This window comes from Antechinus flavipes, chromosome 1, assembly GCF_016432865.1.
Source record: "Antechinus flavipes isolate AdamAnt ecotype Samford, QLD, Australia chromosome 1, AdamAnt_v2, whole genome shotgun sequence".
NCBI classification, from domain to species: Eukaryota; Metazoa; Chordata; class Mammalia; order Dasyuromorphia; family Dasyuridae; genus Antechinus; species Antechinus flavipes.
The window spans coordinates 428,376,468-428,398,748 of record NC_067398.1 but is presented as its reverse complement, the minus strand read 5'-3'; the positions used below and the strand labels follow the sequence as shown (position 1 = coordinate 428,398,748).

Genomic DNA, 22,281 nt, shown 5'->3' with positions numbered 1-22,281 from the left:
TAGAAATATCAAACCCAAGAAAAGAAATTGGGGAACTATTCTGCTAGTTTACTGCCCTGCCCAATTTGTTTGATTTGCCTTGTTAATCTCTTCTCATTGTTGGCATCCTTTCCTTTTCTCATCCCTTCAACCTGAAAGTACACGGTATTATACATGAATAATCTTTTTCTTGATAGCATAATTCAAACATTTGCATTACTGAATTCAATAGAGCAAAGACTTTTAATAGACTTTCATTAGAAATGTAGGATGATGCTTTTATCTTTTGTGCAGCATATAAGTAACTAATGAAGATTTTTTTATCAGCATAGTCAACATACTGTAAGCCGTTTTAAATGGGTTTCCACCCATTTTTTCTTTAGCAGCATTTGATTATTTCTTTGTTTGCTGTACTGTGGTACATTGCAAAGATGAATTGAGATATTAAAAAAAAAGTTTGCATAAGCAGAAATGGTATTTGTTTTGAACTATTTCACAAATGATTCAAAGATTGCATGATCTACTTTGTGTTTTGAAACAGATTTTAATTCCTTTTGTTCTTGTGATGTGTGCTTTTGAAGCAATTCAAGTAACAACACAACTCTCATCAAAAAGGTAAGGAAATTGTTGCCAAACATTTTTGGTCACTTTTTTCTGGATGGGAATGAATAATTTTGAGTGCTTCATTTTCTTTCCTTCATTCAAGGTTCACTTTGTCAATAAAGAAAATAAGTTGTTTGGAGCCATTTTGCAAATACATGCTTTTTAACTTTTAGCGTCATGCATGTAGTAAAGAAATAGTCTAAACAGCATACTAATAAATAATCATTGATCTGGCCTCAGATACTTATTAGAAGAGTGATCCCAGAAAAGTCATTTAACTCCACCTACCTCAGTTTCCTCATCTGTAAAATGAGAATAACATTAGCAGCTAACTCTTAGGATTGTTAGGATAAAATGAGATCATATTTAGAAAACACTTTGTAAACTTTAAAATACTTTATAAATGCTAACAGCAGCAGTAGCATTATTAAGGGAAGAGCAAACTACATACAGAAAATTAGATACAATGGAGAGGGACTTTTTGTGACAGGATATTAGCAATATTGACTGAGAGATGACAACTTGAAAATAAAGGATGAGATTTTTTTTTTAAGAATAAAAAGCAAGTAAAACTTTTGAAAATCCAATACTCAAAAGTAATTATACAAAGGGGCAAATAATCCTTGTTATGTCAATATTACAGACCACTGGACTTTAAAATAATCAACTAAAATCTATAAGAAAAGGTTGCTGAACTCTGTTTTGGAAGTAGAGTTGTTGGATGCTCCCATGTTAAAGTCACTATATATTTCTTTAAAAAGAAACTACATGTATCGGATTCTTGGTTTCAGACACTTCTTTTTCTGGCTTTTGTAAATGGGTATACTCTTATTTATTGATGATTTTCTAATTTGTAATAAAATATTTTTTAAAAAATAAAGAATATTCTAGAAAGATCTTCATTCATATGGTACAAATAAAAGTTTGAAATTTGATTCAGAAAAAGATAAATTATTGACTGTCTAGAAAATTTAATTATTCAGAATGACTAGATTCCTCCATGGGTTCCAATGTTCTGAGATTTTAAAGAACTCCTTTCCTTTGACTCTTTATTTAAGTTATTTAAGTATATATTAAATAAAATGAACTGGAAGAACTACATTAGCATTATTTCATTTTTCATATCTTGAAATTCACATTTCTAGCCATAAATTTTATACATATACATATGTATGTGTGTGTGTGTGTGTGTGTGTGTGTGTGTGTGTGTGTGTGTGTGTGTGTATTCTCTTAGTCTTCATTTCCATGCATTTGGCAAGTAGGGTTGGAAGTATATAGCTTTTAAGAATTTTGTTGGAAAAATTACTTTTTAACAGTCAAGACTCTGGAAGAGAAGCTATCAGCGGAGCTGTTTGCCTTCCACTACCATAATGGTTTTGTCGGTACAGGAGTGATCAGCCTTCTTGAAAAATTCTTAAGAAAAATTAAAGCATCTTAATAGAACTTTGTTATTCTTGAATTAAGATCCTGCATACCCTAAACTGAAAGAGAGAAGTAATATTAGCATAAATTTACATGTTTTTCTTGATGAGATTAAACTAGACCAGAGATCTGGATGTTGTAATTATACATGTATCATAATTTTTAAAAATTGCTTTTTCTCATTATTTAAAAATATCAAGTCTCATTACCAGTGAAATCAAAGGTATTTATGTATTTTTGCAGAATACTTTTGTGTTTAAAGTTGCATTTTTAATGAGAGCTCAGGCTTTGTCCAAAGCAGTGCTATCGTGCTATCCACTTATCAGTTAAATGTAATAAAACCTGAATAACATGCCATTTTCTCTTTCTAAAATTGGGTTAGGTGAGAAAGAAGGAATTTAAGCTGAAATTTTAATTTTAAAAAGTGACTTATGTAATAAGTAGAAAATTGATTTAAGTGTAGTACCCTTTTGAGGATACCTTCTCAACCAGAATTCATAGATTGGGTCCCTAGAGGATTACAATTGAATTCAAGATACTCTGAGGTTCTGCAGTCTTAAAACTATACCTCGTGAATCCCTATCTTGTGTATAATCAGTCAAAGGACATAACCCAAACCAAAAGCCATTTACTGAAATGGCATGGTCAAAATAGTAGAAGCAAAACATATCTCCTAGATCTGGGACAGGTGAGCTGTTCAGATATTGAGGACATCTATCTATCATGTCCTTCCAGCTCTTCTTTTCCTCAGTCTGAACATCTCTAGTTTCTTTAATCATCCACTTATGGCATGATCTGAAGAACCTTTGCATTTAAGTTCTGACTATTGCAGAGTCCAGAGGTCCTATCATTTGTGCTCTATGTTATACACCTCTTCAACCTGATTTGAAACGATCAGCCTCAAAGGGTTCTTCTAGCTTAACATAAGATTTTTTTAAATTCCTATGATAAATATTAGGTCACATTAGCATTTTGACTGCCAAACATTCTTGTTGGCTCATATTGAGTTTATAGTCTGCTAAAATTTCCAGATCTTGTCCAGGCATTCTGTTAGAGGGCACCTAGGGACAGGGAGTAAAGATCGAGCAACCTTATGTAAGAAGTAATACTTAAGCCAAGTCTACTGGAAATCTAAAGATCCTATGTGCTTCCAGACTGGCAAGTGGATTTGCCACATACAAGACAACAGGGAGGACATTTAGCAGGACAATAGATAGTAAAAAGTAGAGCAATGTGTAATAAATTTGGATTCATAAGCAAGAACTAGATTGGGAAGTGTTTTTAAACAGTAAATGAGGAATTTGTAGCTGAAATCAACCCAGTGATTTAGTATGTTTCTTGCTTGGGCATTGAAGAATGATAGTGAGTTGAACCTAAAATTTATTTGAGATTGAGTTTGGATTGGATTACCTCTGGGAAATTTCACAGTACTTTCATTGATCCCACACTCATCTCCGTCACAGAAACTCATCTCTTTACTATTATATTTTCCTGTTGATAATGTATGACTCTGAACCATTGATCAGAACAATCTCAGAAGAAGAAAAATTATAAGTAACTTAAAAGGCAATGGAAATACTTGATGGGTACAAGTAGTTTGCAGGCAGTTACCAATAATGGTTTACAAATGTCATAAGAGATACCATCCAGGGTTTATATAACTGGAAAAGAAGTTGGTTATGTCATGCATCAGGAAGAAGAAATAGTAGATAGGCAGCTCAGGTACTAAACTGGTGTCCCAAACATAGTAAGGCTTGAGTACTTATTTTGAGTAACTCTTTTGTGGTACAATATGGAAGGATAATTACACAAGAAGAGTTACAGTCTATACCAGTGGATGGAATAACCCATATTGATAAGATCACAGATTCAATTCAGTAAGTCTTGATAGTATGTGAGAGGTGATTTTTCCCATCACATCGTTAACTGGATCTTATTTTCTTTTTTAGAGGAAATTTTCTGTGCATGTTATACATACTTATTATGTGCTCTGTTTCTTAGCTGGCTGTGTCTCAATTCATTTAAACTTGTCAGTTAAAATAGAATGAAACTCTTTTTATAATACTGATACTGAACAGACAATATTCATATCCTTTGTCTAAGCTTGTTACTGTATCAACCTTGATTTGACCAGTGAGATGGCTGACTATATGTAATAAGGAAACACTTTCAAGTGAGACTTGATTTTAATTTAAATTCTAGTGATACCTATGGCTTCAGAAATGATTTTTCTTGGTTGTATATTACAATTCATGTTCCTGCTGTGCCACCAAAGTCAGTATTGAGAATTTTTAATAAAAACTTCCCAAGCCAATCTGTCACTCTTAAGTTAGTCACCAGGTCTTAACGTATAATGAATACCTAAAAGTAGCATTTTCCAAGGAAAAATGTTAATGGAATGTTAGATTGTTTCATCACTTGGATTTTAGATTTGAATAAAACTAAGTAAATGTTCATCTGTCATTGAATTACACATAATTCTCCTTTATTCTTTTACAGCCTTTTCCTCATTGTCCTTGTTATTTCAGACATCATGGCACTGGTAAGGAACTATTGGATATTCAGGGTGGACAAAATTTTAAAACTTGAGTGCTGATTTAATCTAATCACAGGAAATATGATTACATTGTAGTACATAAAATCTTTACATATTACATTAGTGTTAGCATAATTTATACATAAAAATTGCTTTTCATCCTACTTATACAGTGTATCCCATTTAACTTGCCAGATCATATTACTTCATTTTTGACACTTTTAAACTAATAACTCTTAATGTAAGCTTTTTCAAATATAATCCTCGACACACAGTTAATAAAAGTTAAATTTAAATAGATTCAATAAAAAAGTTGTTCTTATAGTTTCTTCTTATTAACAAAAGACAAGAAGTTAAACTTCTCATACAACGAGCTCCTATGGCTTACACAATTTAGGTTTTCAATAAATATTTGTTGAATGAATTAGTTAATGTTAGAATCTCTTCAGTACTGAATTTACTATTCAGTAAATATGTCCTTTATCAGGAATATTTACCCAGCTTTTTTGTATGTTTTGTATATGTGGCAGGAAGGAAAGACATATTTTTAGAAGGCTATTGGTGTTCAAATCATTTGAACCAGAAAAAAATGTCATCGTATGTTAGAAAAAAAAATTGTTTAAGTCCTAGTCATAGTTGCTATAATTAAAAAAAAAACAAAAACTTTTTCATAATGGTATATAATGATGTATAAGATTTTTGTATCTTTCTATATAGAACTTTATATTCAGTTTGCAGGCCAAATGGACACATAAACTGGGCAATGAAAGGAAAATTATATTTTTACTTAATGATATTTTTACAGAAAAAAGTCATGTTGCTGTATTTGTCTAGGAAAATTAACCTGCATATTTATGTTTATTTTTTCAAGAAAAGGATACCATGGCATTGTTTTGTTAAAAAACCTGAGTTTATCAAGTATAGCAATTAGAAGAGTGGTTCTCCAGTTAAACAAAAATGTACCAAGCACCTACTATGCTCAAAGCATTTGGAATGAAAGAAATAAAAAAATCCCTAACCTAAAATAATCTACTTTTTCTATTCTCCCACAAGATAGAAGTATTTTTCATGAAGACTAATAATAATGAATAAGGATTTCTGTTTGATATTTTTGATACAATAATGAAATCTACATTGTCATATTTCTTAATTTTGCTTTATATCATTCTTATGGATTTTTCTGAAAAAAATTGAGAATGCATAAAGCAATGTCATCTCAAATACCGATGAGCATCTTAAATCAGTTTTTATTTGGCTATAGACAGCAATCTTATATTGCCCTTTCCAGACAAGTAATCCTCTAATTTGATCTGTCATTGCTAGAAAATAGAGAGCTCATGTCTGCAAGTGGGGAATGTTGCTGAATGAGTTCAATTTTTCAGCAGCAGCCATTCTTTTGATCTAATAGAGAACTTTAAATCAATTATCTCCTCAAGAACATTAACTGATATCCAATGATCCAGAAAATATATTTTAATAGTATTTTTACATGATTAAATATCTTTCTTTTATTTTAATAAGCAAAAGTGAGCTTTATTAGTAAGAGAGATCTCCTTTTCTCAGATATTTTCTGGAACCTTTGGAGTTTGGTGCTTATTGAACTACCCAATTCTTTTTCATTGCTAGCCATTCATAAAAGCCATTTTTTGTGTCATCTTTGAAAATGGTGAATTTTTTTCTAGTTCCTGAAACATCATTCAAATGAACTTTTCAAGAAAGATCTTGACCTTATTTACCCCTGAAGAATCAGAATTCTGGATAAAGAAAACAATAGTGAAACTTTGCATTTAGTCTGTTTCCTTGTGTAATATTCATAAAACAAGCTATTTTCTGTGTTTTTACAGCATTTTTTCTTCCTGGTCAAAGATTATGGAAGCTGGCTTGATATTGGAACAAGGTATGATATATACTCAATGCCTCCATGAATCTTATCAATGTGAATATTCCCTTCTACAATGAGGATCTCAACATATCCACACCTACCTATCCTGTGAACTTCTTTTTTTATATCCTATCATAAATTCATGATAGAGGACTTAGCCAACATGCTCAAAAATTTCCTCACAGATATACATAGGATATCTGTGGAGCATGTGGGCTATACTATTCCTCACTCTTACTACATGATCATCCTAGCTTATTTAATCACATATTTCTCCAATAACATTCTTTGCAGTTTTGTAAAAAGAATGAATATTTACATAAATATTTAAATAAAAAGAAATCTAGGGAAAGATTCTACATGAGACATGTTCTTATGAAGGATTTCTAGCTTCATGGACATAAATTGTAAAGAAGATGAGAAGTATTAATGGATAGTAATCTAGACCATTTAAAGAAATACCCACATTGAGATGAGATCACAAAAATGTTGCAGAAACACAGAGGCACTTTACTATTATTTTGTTATATGAATAGTGGTTAAAAGTTTACTTTGATAATGGAGGAATGTGAGCGCTGTCTCCAGAGTAAGGATAGGATAAATAGAAGAATTTTGGCTCATTATAAAGCATTTCCTAGGAAATTAGGTCACCATCTTGTCAGGGAGTAAAGGGATAGCTAGATGGCACAGCAAATAGACCACCAACCCTGGAGTCAGGAAGACCTGAATACTTACTAGCTATGGTCACTTAACCCCAGTTTCCTCACCCAAAACAAAACAAACAAAAAACAGTTGAACAGTAAAGTAAAATCAGTTAATCAAATCAATTATTCAATGAGCATTTATTAAACACCTATATTTCAGGCAGTATACTAAGCTCTGAAAATACAAGTACAAAAAAGGAAATAGTCCCTGCCCTCAAAATGCTTACAATCTAATGGGAGAAGTAAGGCTTGGAAAGAATTTAGTGCTCTCCCCTTCAAACTTCCAGAGGAAGTCCAGAGCTAATTAAGGATAAGTTGAGAAGTTGCAGTTTCCAAAACTGTTAATATGCAGCCAAAAAGGATTCTTGTGTATGAATTTCTGTTTGTGTTTGACACCTCCACTGTAGTATAGGATTATGACATAAAGTCACTATAACACATAAGTATATTCATAAATACAATAAAGTGCTAAAGCTTTGGAGGAGAAAACAGTCTTTACTGCCTTCCAGAGTTCCTTATAGAACTAAGATTTTGTGATTGTAATTTTGCTTTTAGTTTCTTTTTTCAGTCATTATTCATGCATGAAAGTTTCTTTGGCAAGCAAAGATGTTTCCAAGCATTGCAGTAGTAGTTTCTTATATCATTAAACATATTGGCAGAGTTCCCTTAATGTGGTCCAGGTTTATTTGAATTGTGGGCACTGCAGTGACTTTCTCTTGTGGCATGTTATATTTTTCATCTCAGAACTTGGTTGTTCTGTGAATGTGTAATTCATAACACAAGAATGTTGTCATTTTGTCCTCACTGCTTTTTTCTTTTGTACATATTCATAAAATAACACATCCTAAATTTTTATTTGTGAAAGGAGCAGGCACTGGCACCTGCAAGTAGGGCTAGTATTTGGCCACCATCAAGTGCTTCTCCTTAGTTTCTAAGGTAATTTTGAGAGATTCTTCCAGCAATGTTACTAAATTAGCTGGGGTTTTTTTGCAATAAGAAATACTCATTGCAAACAGAACAGCAGTAAATGGTTGTAGTCCAGAAGTTAGAACTGTATTTTTCATTAGCTCTAGAACTGAAAGGGGACATTTGGGATCTTACTAGCCTTATCTCCTCATTTTATATCTTCATAAAATTAAGCTATAATTGTTAGAGATGTGTTAAACCATTTTACTCCCATATTACAATAGTTCTGTGCTCAATATCATCAATGTAGATATTCCCTTGTTAACACAGATTGTAACCCATTTGAAAAGTTTGCCCATTCCATATGATGTATTAGACATGTATCCTTCCTTAAGTTCATCAAAGGGTGAAAGTGGAAGGTCTGTTCAATGGTCTGTTTTTCTTAAGTTCATTATCGTTAACTGGGAAAAAAAAAATCACCATGTTCAACTCAAACAAAATCAACCATGTTTTCTGACTCTCTAAGTCCAGTGTTCTTTTTACTACTCAAGCTTGGCAACTCCAAAATCAGAAGCAAGATGAGGATTAGAGCCCTTGTAAGTGCCTAATGCTACTCAATATGAAAATATACTCACCTTAAAGTACTCTATCCTCCCCAAATCCTCCATATTAGAAATGACAGTAAATATAATTATTATCAAATGGGAAATGGTGAAGTTTAGAGTAGATACAGCATGTTGTTCAGTTGTTTAGTCACGTCTACCTCTCCATGATCCGATGGGCCATAACACACTAGACCCTTCATACACCATTATCTCCCAAAAATCTGTCCAAGCTCATCTTCATTATTTCTATGACAATATCTATCCATCCAATCCCTTGCTGTCCCCTTTTCCTTTTGCTTCAATATTTCCCAACATCAGGGTTTTTTCTAATGAAACCTGTCTTCTTGTTATATGGCCAAAATATTTAGATTTCAACTTGGTATTTGACCATCCAATAAATAGTCTGAATTAATTTATTTAAGTATTTATTAATTTGACTTCCTTGCTGTCCAAGAGACACTCAAAAGTCTTCTGCAGCATCACGGTTTGAAAGTGTTTTTTCTATGGCTTGACTCAATTTTTCCTACAGTCCAAATCTTATAATCATACGTAGTTTTCACTTATAGGGACCTTGGCTGGCAACATCATATCTCTATTTTTTGCATTCTGTCCAGATTTGCCATATCTTCGGTTACAGAGTAGAGAAGTATATAAATACTTTTAGTTCTCACATTCATGTGTTTGAAAAAGCTCTCCTAGGGCCAGTTATTAAATTTTTATTATGAGCTCAAAAAGCTACAAAGGAACATTTGATTTATTCTTTTGTTGATTGTCTGGATTTAAAAGAATGAGGGAGAAAAATGTTAAGAATGCAAATTGAACTTGAATATATTTTGTACCTACTTTTTTTTTTCCAGGAGATCCAATTGTCAAACATTTATCAGCACACCCCTAGTTTTACCCAGATAAATAGGTGTAAGGTGCCACGATTCTTTCCTGATCTATGCTAGATGGTTTCAGAATTCTTCTGATCTTTTTGTGGAACTCTATACTGTAAATCATTTGAGAAGATTTTAGTATATGTACTGAATGGCTTTACCTGTCTGATAGATTTAGTTCTAGATTTAGAGCTAGGAAGACCTAGGCTCAAATGCCATCTCTGATACTTAGTAGTTATGTGACCATAAGAAAATCATTTAATCTTTCTCTTAGTTTTTTTGTCTGTAAAATAGAGATAATAATATACTTATAATATTCACCTCCCAGGATTATTGTGAGGTTCGAATAAGATCATGAATATTAAGTTCTTTGCAAACTTCAAAGTGCTAAAAAATTGCATTGTTGATATTATTTTATAAAAATCTGCAGTTGCCAAATTTTACAATTTGTTTTTATTGAAATTATTTGCAAATAGTATAATGTGAAATGTATATTGAAAGATGAAATTTAATACTGATCAGTATAAATTCTTATATTTCTTTAATCAATTGCTTAAATGAAACGAAAAAAAAATTTGCATAGGGTGGAGCCAACTTGGAGGAGAGAAGCTAGAAACCTGCCCAAGGTCTCCCCTGTTTCTTTTAGAAACAATGCTAAATCAAGCCTCTAAATGGATTCTGAAATGACAGAACCCACAAAAATTTAAAGTGAAACCATCTTCCAGCTTAAGCTATCTTAGAAGGACTTCAAGAAAGGTCTGTATCACTTAGGTAAAAAGGGGGGTGCAACCCAGTGCAAATGCTGTGCAAGAATGTAATGGGAGGCTTTTGAAGCCAAAGCACAGACCAGCAGCTTTGACATCTTGTTCTGACTTCAGTAAGCCAATGACTCAGCAGGCTGGCTGTGAGACCTCTAACCCAAGTAGAAAAAAGGCAAATTGCCTAACTGGCAGGACTAAGTCAGGCCAACTCAACACAATGAAAAAGCTGGTAGCTCCTCTGGTCCTCGCACAGAAAGCCACTGAGAAGTCCTTGTCCCCCTGCAAAGAAAGCTTGGGACAATACCCTCTCTGCCCTAGGTGCGGAGCTCAACTTTTAAAAATGAACAAAAAAGCAAAAAGAGCCATGGCCATAGAAAGTTAATATGACAGGGAATATCAGAACACAAAACCAGAAGAGCATAGCAACCGGCAGAATGCCTACATATAAAGCTTCAAAGGGGTATATGACTGTCAAGCTCAAAAGGTTCTTTTGGAGATCGAAAAGGATTGGCCACTTTGAAAAGGGGGTAAAAAAGCTAACTGAAGAAAATCATTCATGAAAAATTAGAATTGATCAAAGGAAACTAATGACTCTTTGTGCTATCAAGAATCAGTCAAACATGGACATGGATCTCATCAACACTGACTAATTCTAATGGTCTTGTGATGAAGAAAGCCATGTGCCCCCATAGAGAGAGCAGTGAAAACTGAATGTAGACCACAACATAGTATTTTCATTCTTTTTGTTTTTGTTTGCTTGCATTTTGATTTCTTTCTCATTTTTTTCCTTTTTGGATCTGAATTTTCTTGTGCAGCATGATGTTTGTGAAAATATGTCTAGAGGAATTGTTACATGTTTAACATATATTGGATCACTTGCCAACTTGGAAGGGGGAAAAGGGAGGAAAAAGAATTAGGACACAGGGTTTTGTGGGGGTGGATGTCAAAAAATATCCATGTATATATTTTGAAAATAAAAAGCTATAATAAAAAAAGAATCAATCAATATTTTTAAAAGTGAAAAAAATAAAAGAAAGTATAAATCACCTCAATGGAAAAACAACTGACCTGGGAACTAGAGAAAATTTAAGAATTATTGAACTACCTGAAAGCTATGATAAAAAAAAATGGAGAGCATCTTTCAAGAAATCAAGAAAAAAAACTGCTCTGATATTCTAGAACCAGAGAGTAAAATAGTCATTAAAACATAAAAATTCTCATGAAAGAGACATAAAGCACCAGTGAACCTGCAAGTAAGTATGCCAGCGGTGTAACTTGGCAGCCACTTTGATTTCATGCTATATTAAGACATGCATAGGGTCTAGGGTACAACAAGGCAAATGATTGTTCTTCAGTACTCTACTCCATTCAGATCACTTTGGAAGTATTGTGCTTAGATCTCGATGCTAAATTTTGTCAAAGATGTTAACAAGATGGTATACAACTAGTAGAGACCAAACAGGAGAATGGAAGCTATTCTGGATGGAAAATTGGTTGAAAGAATTGGAGAGTTTTTAACCTGGAAAAGAAGAAAGAACTTGAGAGCACATGCTTCTTCAAAATACTTGAAAAGTTATCCTATGGAAGAAGAATATTCTTGTTCTGATGGATCCACAGGGTAGAGCCCTGAATAGAAATTTGCAGAGAGACATATTTAATCTCAATGTAACAATTTTCTTAACAATTAATTAGAACTGTCCCAAAGTAAAATGGTTGCTCCAGGAAGGAGTAGAGTTCTTCATGTGGAAATCACTTTTTAGGGATGTTATAAAAAACATTCTTGTTCAAGCATGAGTTGAAATAGATGACCCTTTCTAACTCTTGATTTTTTTTTTTTTTGATCCTACAAGCATAAAGGTTAGATGTTTTTTAAAAAGCCTTAAAATATTGAGTTTTTGAAGTAATTTTGCAGTCACAATTAATTAAAGTGTATATTCCAATGAAATTATATTGGGCTAAAAATTGATTCTATGTTTATTGGTTTATGATCTTCCTATTCATTCATTCTATTCAGTATCCCAAACCTGTAATAATCCCTCCTTTTTTTCAATAAAGTAAACTAAGGAAGTATACTTTTAGAACTTTAAGGAAATAATTTATTTGGGACAACTTTCATAGTTAATGAAAAAAAAAATTAATTAAATTCATTTTAATTCATTTCCCAAGTTTTATAGTATGGTATGTGAGCTCAGATTAGTACACAATCAGTTCAGTTGCTTAATGTTATTAGTTGATTTAATGATGGTGTTCATTTGGCCTTAAATTGTTTGTGTTATGCCTCCATGGTGCTTTTGGTTATATATTATTAAAATACAAATGGAAAATAGAGTATTTAGCATTTTCATTTAGCTATAATGGAAACTTGTGATTCAGTACAAGGATTTTTGAATACTTTCCTAGAGGTAATTTTCAATACTATAGTTTCTTGACTCTTAAAATTGATTACTTGGCTTCATTCATTTGAATAATTTAGGAATACTTTAAATTATGATACTCAGACTTTACCAGTTGAAACTTGGTGTTCTTCAACCTCTGCCATGGTAAGGTAATACCAAGATTTAAATGAAAACTGCATGAAGTAGATAAATCTCCCAACTAAAATATCAATAGTGTTTTTAAAAGTTATCAGAAATGCTAGACCATTAAAGTAACACATGTAAATATGCTTTATACTTTATATTAATGTGCTTTTCATAAAATTTTAGGTTACCCTGCCTTTCTGCATAAGTCATGAATTTTAAACGTCTGAATTATATTTTATTGGTTTTGGACAAAGGGCATTTAGAGCAAAAAGCAGGAATTATATGCTTTGGTTTTTAGAATAACTTATAATGAAACTAAGTATCTGATCGTCATGAAATTATATTATTCTTTATTCTTAGCATTGTATAGGGCTTTTCGTAAAAGTAATCCTCAAACCAATTCTTGGCAGTGTCAATTTGACCAAAACAGGCAGTACAAAAATAGATCCTCTAAAGTTATATAAAACCTCTGTATCAGACAGCAAGTTATTTACCCTTCCTATCTTAATCTTGAATGAATATCAGTTAGAATTATCCCCAAGGACAAGGATCTCTAGTATGGGCTTGTAGACATAAGTCGGAATTATAGATGATATGAAAGATTAGTTTTCTTGGACTATGGCTGTTTTATAGAATCTGCCTTATAGATTGTCATAAAGGCTTTCTGATGTTGGAAAATAGAAGTTTGATCAGATAGGGTTGTCTACTATTATCACTTTAATTCTCCAGTATTTTGTTAAAAATGTTTTGTTATATTCAGCCTATAAGGTAGAACATTCTAATTAAAGATCCCATTGAAAAAAAGATTGTCTAATCATGAAGTGATCTGTTTTTGAAAATGAAATAGCATTGAAATGGTTTAGTGTTAGGTTTAAAATCTAGTCTATTTTTGGATATAACATCATTTCTCCTAAAGGTCCACTCCTAATTTGAATTCTTTCAGGTTGGTTTGTTTGTTTGTTTTGAGAATTATAAGGGTAATATTAACACACTTTCTAATCAAAAGGATTATGATTTCTTCTGATCAAAGCTACTTGGTTAGAGACAAAGTTAGAAGGAAGAAGGTTGTTTTTGCTTTATTTATTTGTTTGTTTGTTTTGCTGAGGCAGTTGGGGTTAAGTAACTTGCCCAGAGTCACACAGCTAGAAAATGTTAAGTGTCTGAGGCTAGATTTGAGCTCAGATCTTCCTTACTTCAAGTCTGGTTCTCTATCCACTGTATCACCTACCTGCCCCATGGAAGGAGGTTTTTTTAAGGAAACGATTTTTCAAAGTTTATAGTTTTATTATGTATTTCCAGTACCATATTTATACTATATAGAATTTGGTCCCTTACTATGTATTTATATCAGTTTGCTAACTTCATTCCAAAAATATTTAATAATATTCCTCTGTATACAATATTACCTAATCATTAACTATTTAAGCTTGATTTAACTAGTAGATTGTCTATATATAGGGAAAAAAATTCTGCAAAATTCACTTGAAAAACTTCTAGATCTAATAATAATATTTAATATAATTATATCTAATTAATGTAATATAATAATTAATTATATAAATAATAATTTAATTATGTTAATTTTTATTATTAAGGGAAGAAAGGCAATTTGGCATATTATATAGAGATCCAGCTTCAAAACTAGTAAGAGATGGATTCAAGTACCACTTCTGACTTATATTCATCTTGTAACCGTGGGCAAGACACTTAATCTATCAGTACTAGACAACTGTCTAAGATTATCAGTTGCCAAAGAAATATTAACTTCTTTATTAGGGAACATTTCCCCATCTAGAAGTTCTCTGTAATAATAAAACCATAGGTGTGGGTCTATCTCTATTCCATTAAAATAAAGAGCAAAGAAAGTAGAGTTGACAGCATTGTTCAATTGTCAGGCAATAAAAATCTGTATCAAAAAATTTGAGCCTCCTTTTAATCTGACAATGATGTCCATGAGGAATTGCCATAGAATAGCAAGAGCTATTGAATTAGTTACTTGTTATTGTTGGTTTTTCATTTTTGAAGAGGACCAAAGATATCATGATGTTGGGGTCAGGGGATAGTTCAACTCTGGCTGATCAATCCAAAATGAGTTCTCAGGGGCTCTACCACCAAGTAAACTGTTAGAACATTTGGTTGGAGATGTCTCTGGATTTGTACATCTCATATTTCCTTTGAGCTACAATGATTCTGCTTTTCTTATAGAGTACAGTGCCTTTTTTTTTTTTTTGATGTGGGTACATCATGCTGGGTGGTTCTGTACCAATATCTCCCATGTTTCACAGTCTCTATTAAAGTTCTTCAGAGACACTTAGAAAGTCCTTGCACCATTTCTGACTTCCAAATTGTTGTTTTGTGTGAATAGTCTGTAAAAGAGTTTTTTAGATAAGCATGGATGTGATATTTGGGTTACTGGCTGGCCCATTGAAATTGTGCTATCTGCAGTAGAGTTTGAATGCTTGGCAATTCAGCTCAGGAGAAGACCTTAATGGCTGATACCTTATCTTGCCAAATGTTTCTAAGACAATTCAAGTGAAGAGGTTCAGTTTTTAGTCATGGTACTGCTATGCTGTTTTATATCATGAGACAGTGATCTCTGTAGACCTTCAGTTTGGTATGCAGCCTCATAACTCAGTTACTCATCAGTAGATATGCAAAATCAAATAGTTGCTTATTTGGAATCCTTATGCAAGTTTAAAAAATATAAAGTAATAGAGTATTTAAGACAGCTAAGTGGCAAAGGTATATTACTAGGCCTGAAGTAAAGAAGACTTGGCTAGATTTTACTATAGATGTTTGCCTTATGAGTTCAAGAGACTTGTTAGATGATAGTTACCTGAATCTTGTTTTTTTCATATATATATATACACACACACACATATATATGTATATATATGTATATATAAAACACAATACTTTGTTTCTTCTTAGCAGGGAAAGTTCCTGTGCTGTTATATTGAACTGGAAATCAATAGTGAAGGGATTGTTTAAATATTTGTAGAAGTAGCCTATCCTTTCCTGTTATCTTGCCTAGAAAAAGAAATTTAATGATGCCTTTAAATTTGCCTGTGCAGATAATGTGGTCTTACTTTCATGTTAACTAGGATACACTGAATCTTTTTTTGCATGTTAGAAATTTGGAACTGCAAAAATGAGGGAACCCTAAAAATTTTACTATAGCATTTATTCTAGCTATTGATATACTTATTAGTATATGTATCAGTTTAACTTATTAGGGCAAGTAAGATGAAGTAGTAATTACAAAGAATGAATATTACCTCATCAGAAGCACATCATTCAAGAATAACTTCATTTTCTTTCTTTTTTTTTTTTTTGACAAAATAGAGTACTATAAATACATTTACCTAAACTTTGGCATTGCCTTTGGCAAAGCTTCTCATCTTCTCTGGGTGAGATTCATAGATATAGATTAGGTAATCATTGTTAGGTTTATTTAGATTTGCTAAATGGCCAGACCTAAAGAGTAGTCATTAATGGGTCATTCAATGGACCCACTAGAGTAGAGTGCTCTACTAGAGTACCCCCAAGGATATGTTCTGTTCCCATTACTATTTAATATATTTTTAGGATTGAATGAAAAAAATTACACAGCCATTAGCTTTTAAGATAACCCAGTCAATAAAGAAATTTCTATCTTAGGATGTGAGTAAAGATCAGTAAAGTAACAGTGGAGAGTATGCTAGGCCTGGAGTCAGGAAGACTTATTCTCCTGAATTCAAATCTGGCTTCAAAAAATTACCTGATTCTGGACAAGCCACTTAATCCTGCTTGCCTCAAGCTCTGGAAAAGGAAATGTCAAACCACTCCAGTTTCTTTGCCAAGAAAATCCCAAATAGTCACAAAAAGTCAAGCATGACTGAAAAATACCAATTTAGTGATTAAAGCTAGGAGGTTGGTTGTTGCCCTTCATTCTCAGGAGGACCAAAATGACAAGTTATTGTGTATCTGGCTGTAGCTGATTAGACCAATACAAGCTCAAAATGCTTAGCTATAGGTTGGGCAGAAACAATTCATCTGAGCATTGTGGTGGATTCTCTAACTTTGTACATCTCATGGGTTTTTTGGGGTTTTTTTTTTTTGAAGTACTTCAATTCTGCTTTGCTCATAGAGCACAGCCATGCAGGGTAGTCTTGTGCCAGCATCTTCTGTGTTGTGCAGTCTAAAGTTCTTAAGAGAAACCTTGAGAGTGTCTTTGTATCATTGTTTTTTCTGACTACCATGTGAGCCCTTGCCCTTTGTGAGTTCTCCATAAAATAGTCTTTTTGGCAAGTGTAGTTTTGTTTGGCATAAAGACAAAGTGGCCAGCCCAATAGAGCTGTGCCTTCTGCAGGAGAATTTGAATACTTGGCAGTTTAGTTCAAGAAAGGACCTCAGTGTCTGGTATCTTATTCTGTTAGGTGATTTTCAAAATCTTCCCGAGACAATTCAGATGGAGGCGATTCAGTTTCCTGGTATGGCATGGAGAAGAAGAAGAAGACCCTTTCTGGCCAAAACAGAAAGTTACTATTCATAATCCCTCTGAGTTAATCAGGGCCCAAGGAATGACCTAGTAGGGCTTGTCCTGGGACCTCTTGTTATCCAAACAATGAGAACCTGAGTGATTAAGAAAATTAAAATGAATAACTAGTGATTACTTTAGTTTCTATTCACAATTTAAAAACTATTAATCATCCTCCTGCCAAATAAAAAAAAGTATAAATTCCAGAGAAACTATCCTTGCTGGTTCTTTGCAGCCAGTACAAATAAAATGTAAAAAGAATATATATATATATATATATATATGTGTGTGTGTGTGTGTGTGTGTGTGGTGTGTGTGTGTGTGTGTGTGTGTGTACTATATATAATATAGTAATTGCCAGTAGAACACTAAATTTTAACTTTTGAAGCAGTTTTTTTTAAAAGTTATGAAAGCAGTAGCTTTAGCTAAGAACATACAAAAACATCTATTTTTTCTCTTTAAGCCTAAGTTCCATGACTGAAAATGTCCATGCATAGAGCTAAGGAACTTCCTCCATGTTCTTAAGTTTTCTTTCTCAGTGGTTGTTTTCTTTAGCAGAAATTGTCTCATGCATTTGGATAGCATGACTTTAGTAGTGACAGCTCAGAATCTTAAACTACATTGTTAACAAATGTTAATTAAGCAATAAATTTATTTTGATCCAGTCCTTCATTAATGATTATATTTTTGTCATGATTTCCTAGGTATGTGTTCTATCTCTACTAAATTATTCTTCATTTTTGTCTTTTTGCAGCATTAGCCACTATGTGATTGTTATGTCTATGACTATCTTCTTGGTCTTACTCAGTGGACTGGCACAACTCCTAACAACAAAGAAAATCAAATTGTGGGGGAAAACCAAGCCCCACTTCATGTGATGCTGTTGCAGATTTCCTATGGCACCTGGATTTCATTCAGCCTCTCCTGCTTTTATGCTTCTGTTTTTAAACTCTTAATTTAAGAGGATTGACATGTTATAACATTCCATCAAAGATTCAGCATAATTTGGTTTGGAAGATTAATAATGATGTATAACCCATAAAGGATAATTCATTTGGAGTTCTGAATCTAGAGATATCTAGAATTAAGTAGTTTCCTTTTTTGAAGTCAAATTTTTATCCAAAAAAAATGCTGCTTATGTCTTTAGAAGAACCACCATAAAAGTATTCTTTATCTTCAATTTTTCCCTTTAGCTGCAGCTTTTCTTCCAGTTATTGATATTCAGCACCTGAGGAGAAATAGTCTGTGGGTCCATGAAAATTTTCTTAACATATTTCTTGTGCTGATTATATCCCAAGCCACAACTTTGACTCAACTTTGACATATATCACCAGGTGGCATCATTATATTTATCAATATGAAAATTACTTTTGTACTCATATTTTCTAACTGGCTAAATGACATATTATTTAATTCTTATCTCAAAAGAACTCTTATTTCCTCAGTATTTCTTCCAAAATTTCATCACTTGATGGCCAATTTTTGGTGATGAGATTTTTTGCTCTCAGCTAGATTAGACCTTGGATAGGAGTGGGTCAATCCTTGAAGATTTTCCATTCAGATGAAAATTGACAAAGTTAATGAGTCCTGTGACTGATTAACACAGCCTAGAAACCAGTGGCCTGACCATAAGGGGTCAAAATAGGACTTAAATTGAGGTTAAATTTCACTGAAATAGAAAGGTTAGATATAGACATTTTTGTCCACAGGATTCAGTAGGGATAGTACAGTCTTTAGAATCCAAAGGTGTGGGTTGTAATTCTACTTATTTTTACTACCTCCATGGTCTTGGATAAATTATTTAATTTCCCTGGGATTCAGTTTCCTCACCTCAAAACAAAGAGGTTGATCTAGATCAAGGTTTTTTTTTTATTTTATTTTATTTAAATTTATTTTTTAAACATTTATTTTTAAATTTTCAGTTGCAAATTCTCTCCTTCCCTCTCCTCTCATTGAGAAGGCCAGCAATCTGATGCCAGTCATATATATAAAGTTATGCAAATCACAGTTCCATATTAGCCTTGTTGCAAAAAAAAAAAAAAGGCAAGAAAAATAAAGTGAAAATGTATGCTTTGATGTGCACTCAGATTTCATCTGTTCTTTCTCTGGAGGTACATGGCATTTTTCATGAAGAGCCCTTGGAATTGTCTTGGATCATTGTGTTGATTAGAGTAATTAAGCTTTATACAGTTGTAGATAAAATATTTTTTTACCTTGTTTTGTATTATAGACCCACTTAGCAATCTAGTGAAGACTGCAAAGCCTTTTCTCAGAATAACTATATAAAATAAAACTCACAGGAAAGCAAAAGAAACAAATCACATTAAAATAGTTACACATCTCTGTGAAAAAAAAATTAAAAACAAATTCATAGATCCCATAGTTCAATCTATGTACTATTTCTCCTGGAGTTCCTTTCATCTCTAAATCTACATTCTGTGATCCTTTTCCTTTCTTCAAATCCTACCAAATGTGAGGAAAAAGCAAATTTGTCCTCTTAACTCCAGTAATTATAAGGGAATGAGACTTTTCCAGGGGTAAATTTAAACTAGTGCATCTTCTTAGCTCAGCAAAATAGAAAATGTTTAATATGTTGTACAATGGAAAAAACCATTTGATTACTCAGAAGACATGAGTTCAAATCTCAGCTCTGTCTATATTCGGGAAAAATCAGACCTCATCTTACAGTCTGTCTCATAGGATCAAAAAATTATATTCTTAGATGTCATACTGGATAGCTCCATATTAGCCTTGTTGCAAAAAAAAAAAAAAAAGGCAAGAAAAATAAAGTGAAAATGTATGCTTTGATGTGCACTCAGATTTCATCTGTTCTTTCTCTGGAGGTAGTTCCAGAGAATATAATAATGAATATAAAGACAGAAATGATAATGGTCTCTGCCCTTAAGGAATATACTCTATCTACAAATGTGTTGTATTTCTCTATTTGATTGACCTCTACTTTACAATTGAGAAAACATTCAATTTCATCATAAACTAAATAATGGCAGTATCTTACATTTATAGATATTGAGGTTTACAAACTTATCTACCACTCAAGAGTTTTGAGAAAAGTGCTTTGTAATCTTTAAATTACCATATAAACAAAAAGAAGTATCAAAAGACTTTTATATCATAGAACAGAATACATTTGAGAATCTTTTTCTGTATAAAATATTTCACTATCAAACTAAAGGAGCCATATTTCAGTTGAGTAGAACAGATATTTATGAAGTGATTGTACTTCCTTATACTTGTACTTGTCAAGTATTTTATGGAACACTCTGATTGTCAGTAGATATAAAATGTATGCTACACTAGACCCTATCAACCTATGGTCAATCAAATGGAGAAATACAACACATTTGTAGATAGAGTATATTCCTTAAGGGCAGAGACCATTATCATTTCTGTCTTTATATTCATCCAGCCTGGCATGTTATATACACTTAAGAAACGCTTGAGGTACATTAAAAATCTAGAAATCAAGGTCTTTGTAATAACCAAGATGGAAGCAGTTTCTGAATAAATCTAAAATACTGGAGTTTACAGTATGTATTAGAAAACTGGACTGTTGACCTTTATAGCTGTGAAATTACAGCCCCAAACTTGAATATCCTTTCATTAAATTTAGATTATTATGTGTGAACCAACAAAAAAATTTGGGAGCAATTCTTATTTAATCTTTCCATAAAGTAACCTTTCTAAATTGCCATAGATTTGGCCTTTTGCTCCAGACACCATTTTTCTTTTTCTTTGGTATAACATTCATGTGTCCCAAATTGACAGCGAAATAACTAAAAAGTTGCCTTGGGCTGATATGAAGCTCTTTTGATATGAGAACTATTTTAAAGAAGGAATTGTTTTTGAATTAAATTAGAATGTTGCTAATTCACAGTAATGACTAGGAAGCCAGCTGAAGATTACTAAATTTTTCAACTTGTTGGATGAGTGAGCAAACACAATTTGGAAGATTCAGAGAATCAGTTTGGTAAAATGTCCTTTGTTCCTTTCTCCTTAGAATTGTATCTTGGTTTTAAATTATTTATGGTAATGCTGCAACACACACCCGCCAAGACATTATACAGTGTGTGGCTTTATGTATAAATATACATGCACAGATTTCTATTTTGACCATGTTAAAATAAGACTGTGGGTATTTAATCTGTGCCAAGGATTAAAATGATATTGTTATATTTTGGGTTCAGATGTACTTAAGGAATAGTGAATTTTTTTGATGCCCCTGGGGACTTTTTGGTCAGTTTTTCTAAAAATAGAAGAAAACTGTTCATGTAAATATTTATTCTGTGTAACTCATTTTAAAACCAAGCCTGCTTTATTTATTCTTCAGTTCCTCTGCCTCGAAATTCTCACACAAAGGAATAAAAGAATCTTTTAATCTCTACTTTGTAAAAGGTGCAGTATGTTTTGTCCAGAACATTATTTTGTTAATCAAAGCATGCTTCATAATATGGGAGCCGGATATGGTCTTACCAAAAGGGAAATATTTTGGGGCAATTCTGGTTTTATATTGCAATAATCTATAAATAGGCTCCTCTGATTCACTTAGATAACTGATTTAGCTGCAGGGACCTTTCCTGTTTTGTGGTTTACAAAATGTCTTGGGAAATATTGAAATGTAAATTTTGTATTTTTATATCAAATGGCCAAAAATAGATAAATAAAGTATCATTGAAATTCAAGTGTGGACAACTAATACTACATCCCCTAAGAATCTCTTTCTTTTTGCTATGATAGATTTTCATTTTAGGTTTTCGGATATTTGCTGACTAACATTGTTGTCATTATCAGGGGATGCTGAATTCAATTAAAACTTTCATAGAAATTGAAACTGTATCTTCCTTTTTTTAAAAAAAAATAAGTTTTTATTGATAGAACCCATGCCAGGGTAATTTTTACAGCATTTTCCCTTTCACTGAGTACTTCTGTTCCGATTTTTCCCCCCC

General features: G+C 32.5%; 1 protein-coding gene across 1 annotated transcript in view; it reads left to right on the top strand.

The window, feature by feature from the left end:
• Positions 1-22,017, top strand: part of PIGN (phosphatidylinositol glycan anchor biosynthesis class N) — a 174,137-nt gene extending 152,120 nt beyond the window's left edge. The window contains exons 25-28 of the mRNA XM_051969902.1: positions 521-594; positions 4,504-4,546; positions 6,385-6,437; positions 18,072-22,017. Of these exons, the coding sequence (XP_051825862.1) occupies positions 521-594; positions 4,504-4,546; positions 6,385-6,437; positions 18,072-18,195 (294 nt within the window). The 3' untranslated portion in view covers positions 18,196-22,017. The remainder of the gene's footprint in view (positions 1-520; positions 595-4,503; positions 4,547-6,384; positions 6,438-18,071) is intronic.
• Positions 22,018-22,281: the final 264 nt, after the last annotated feature.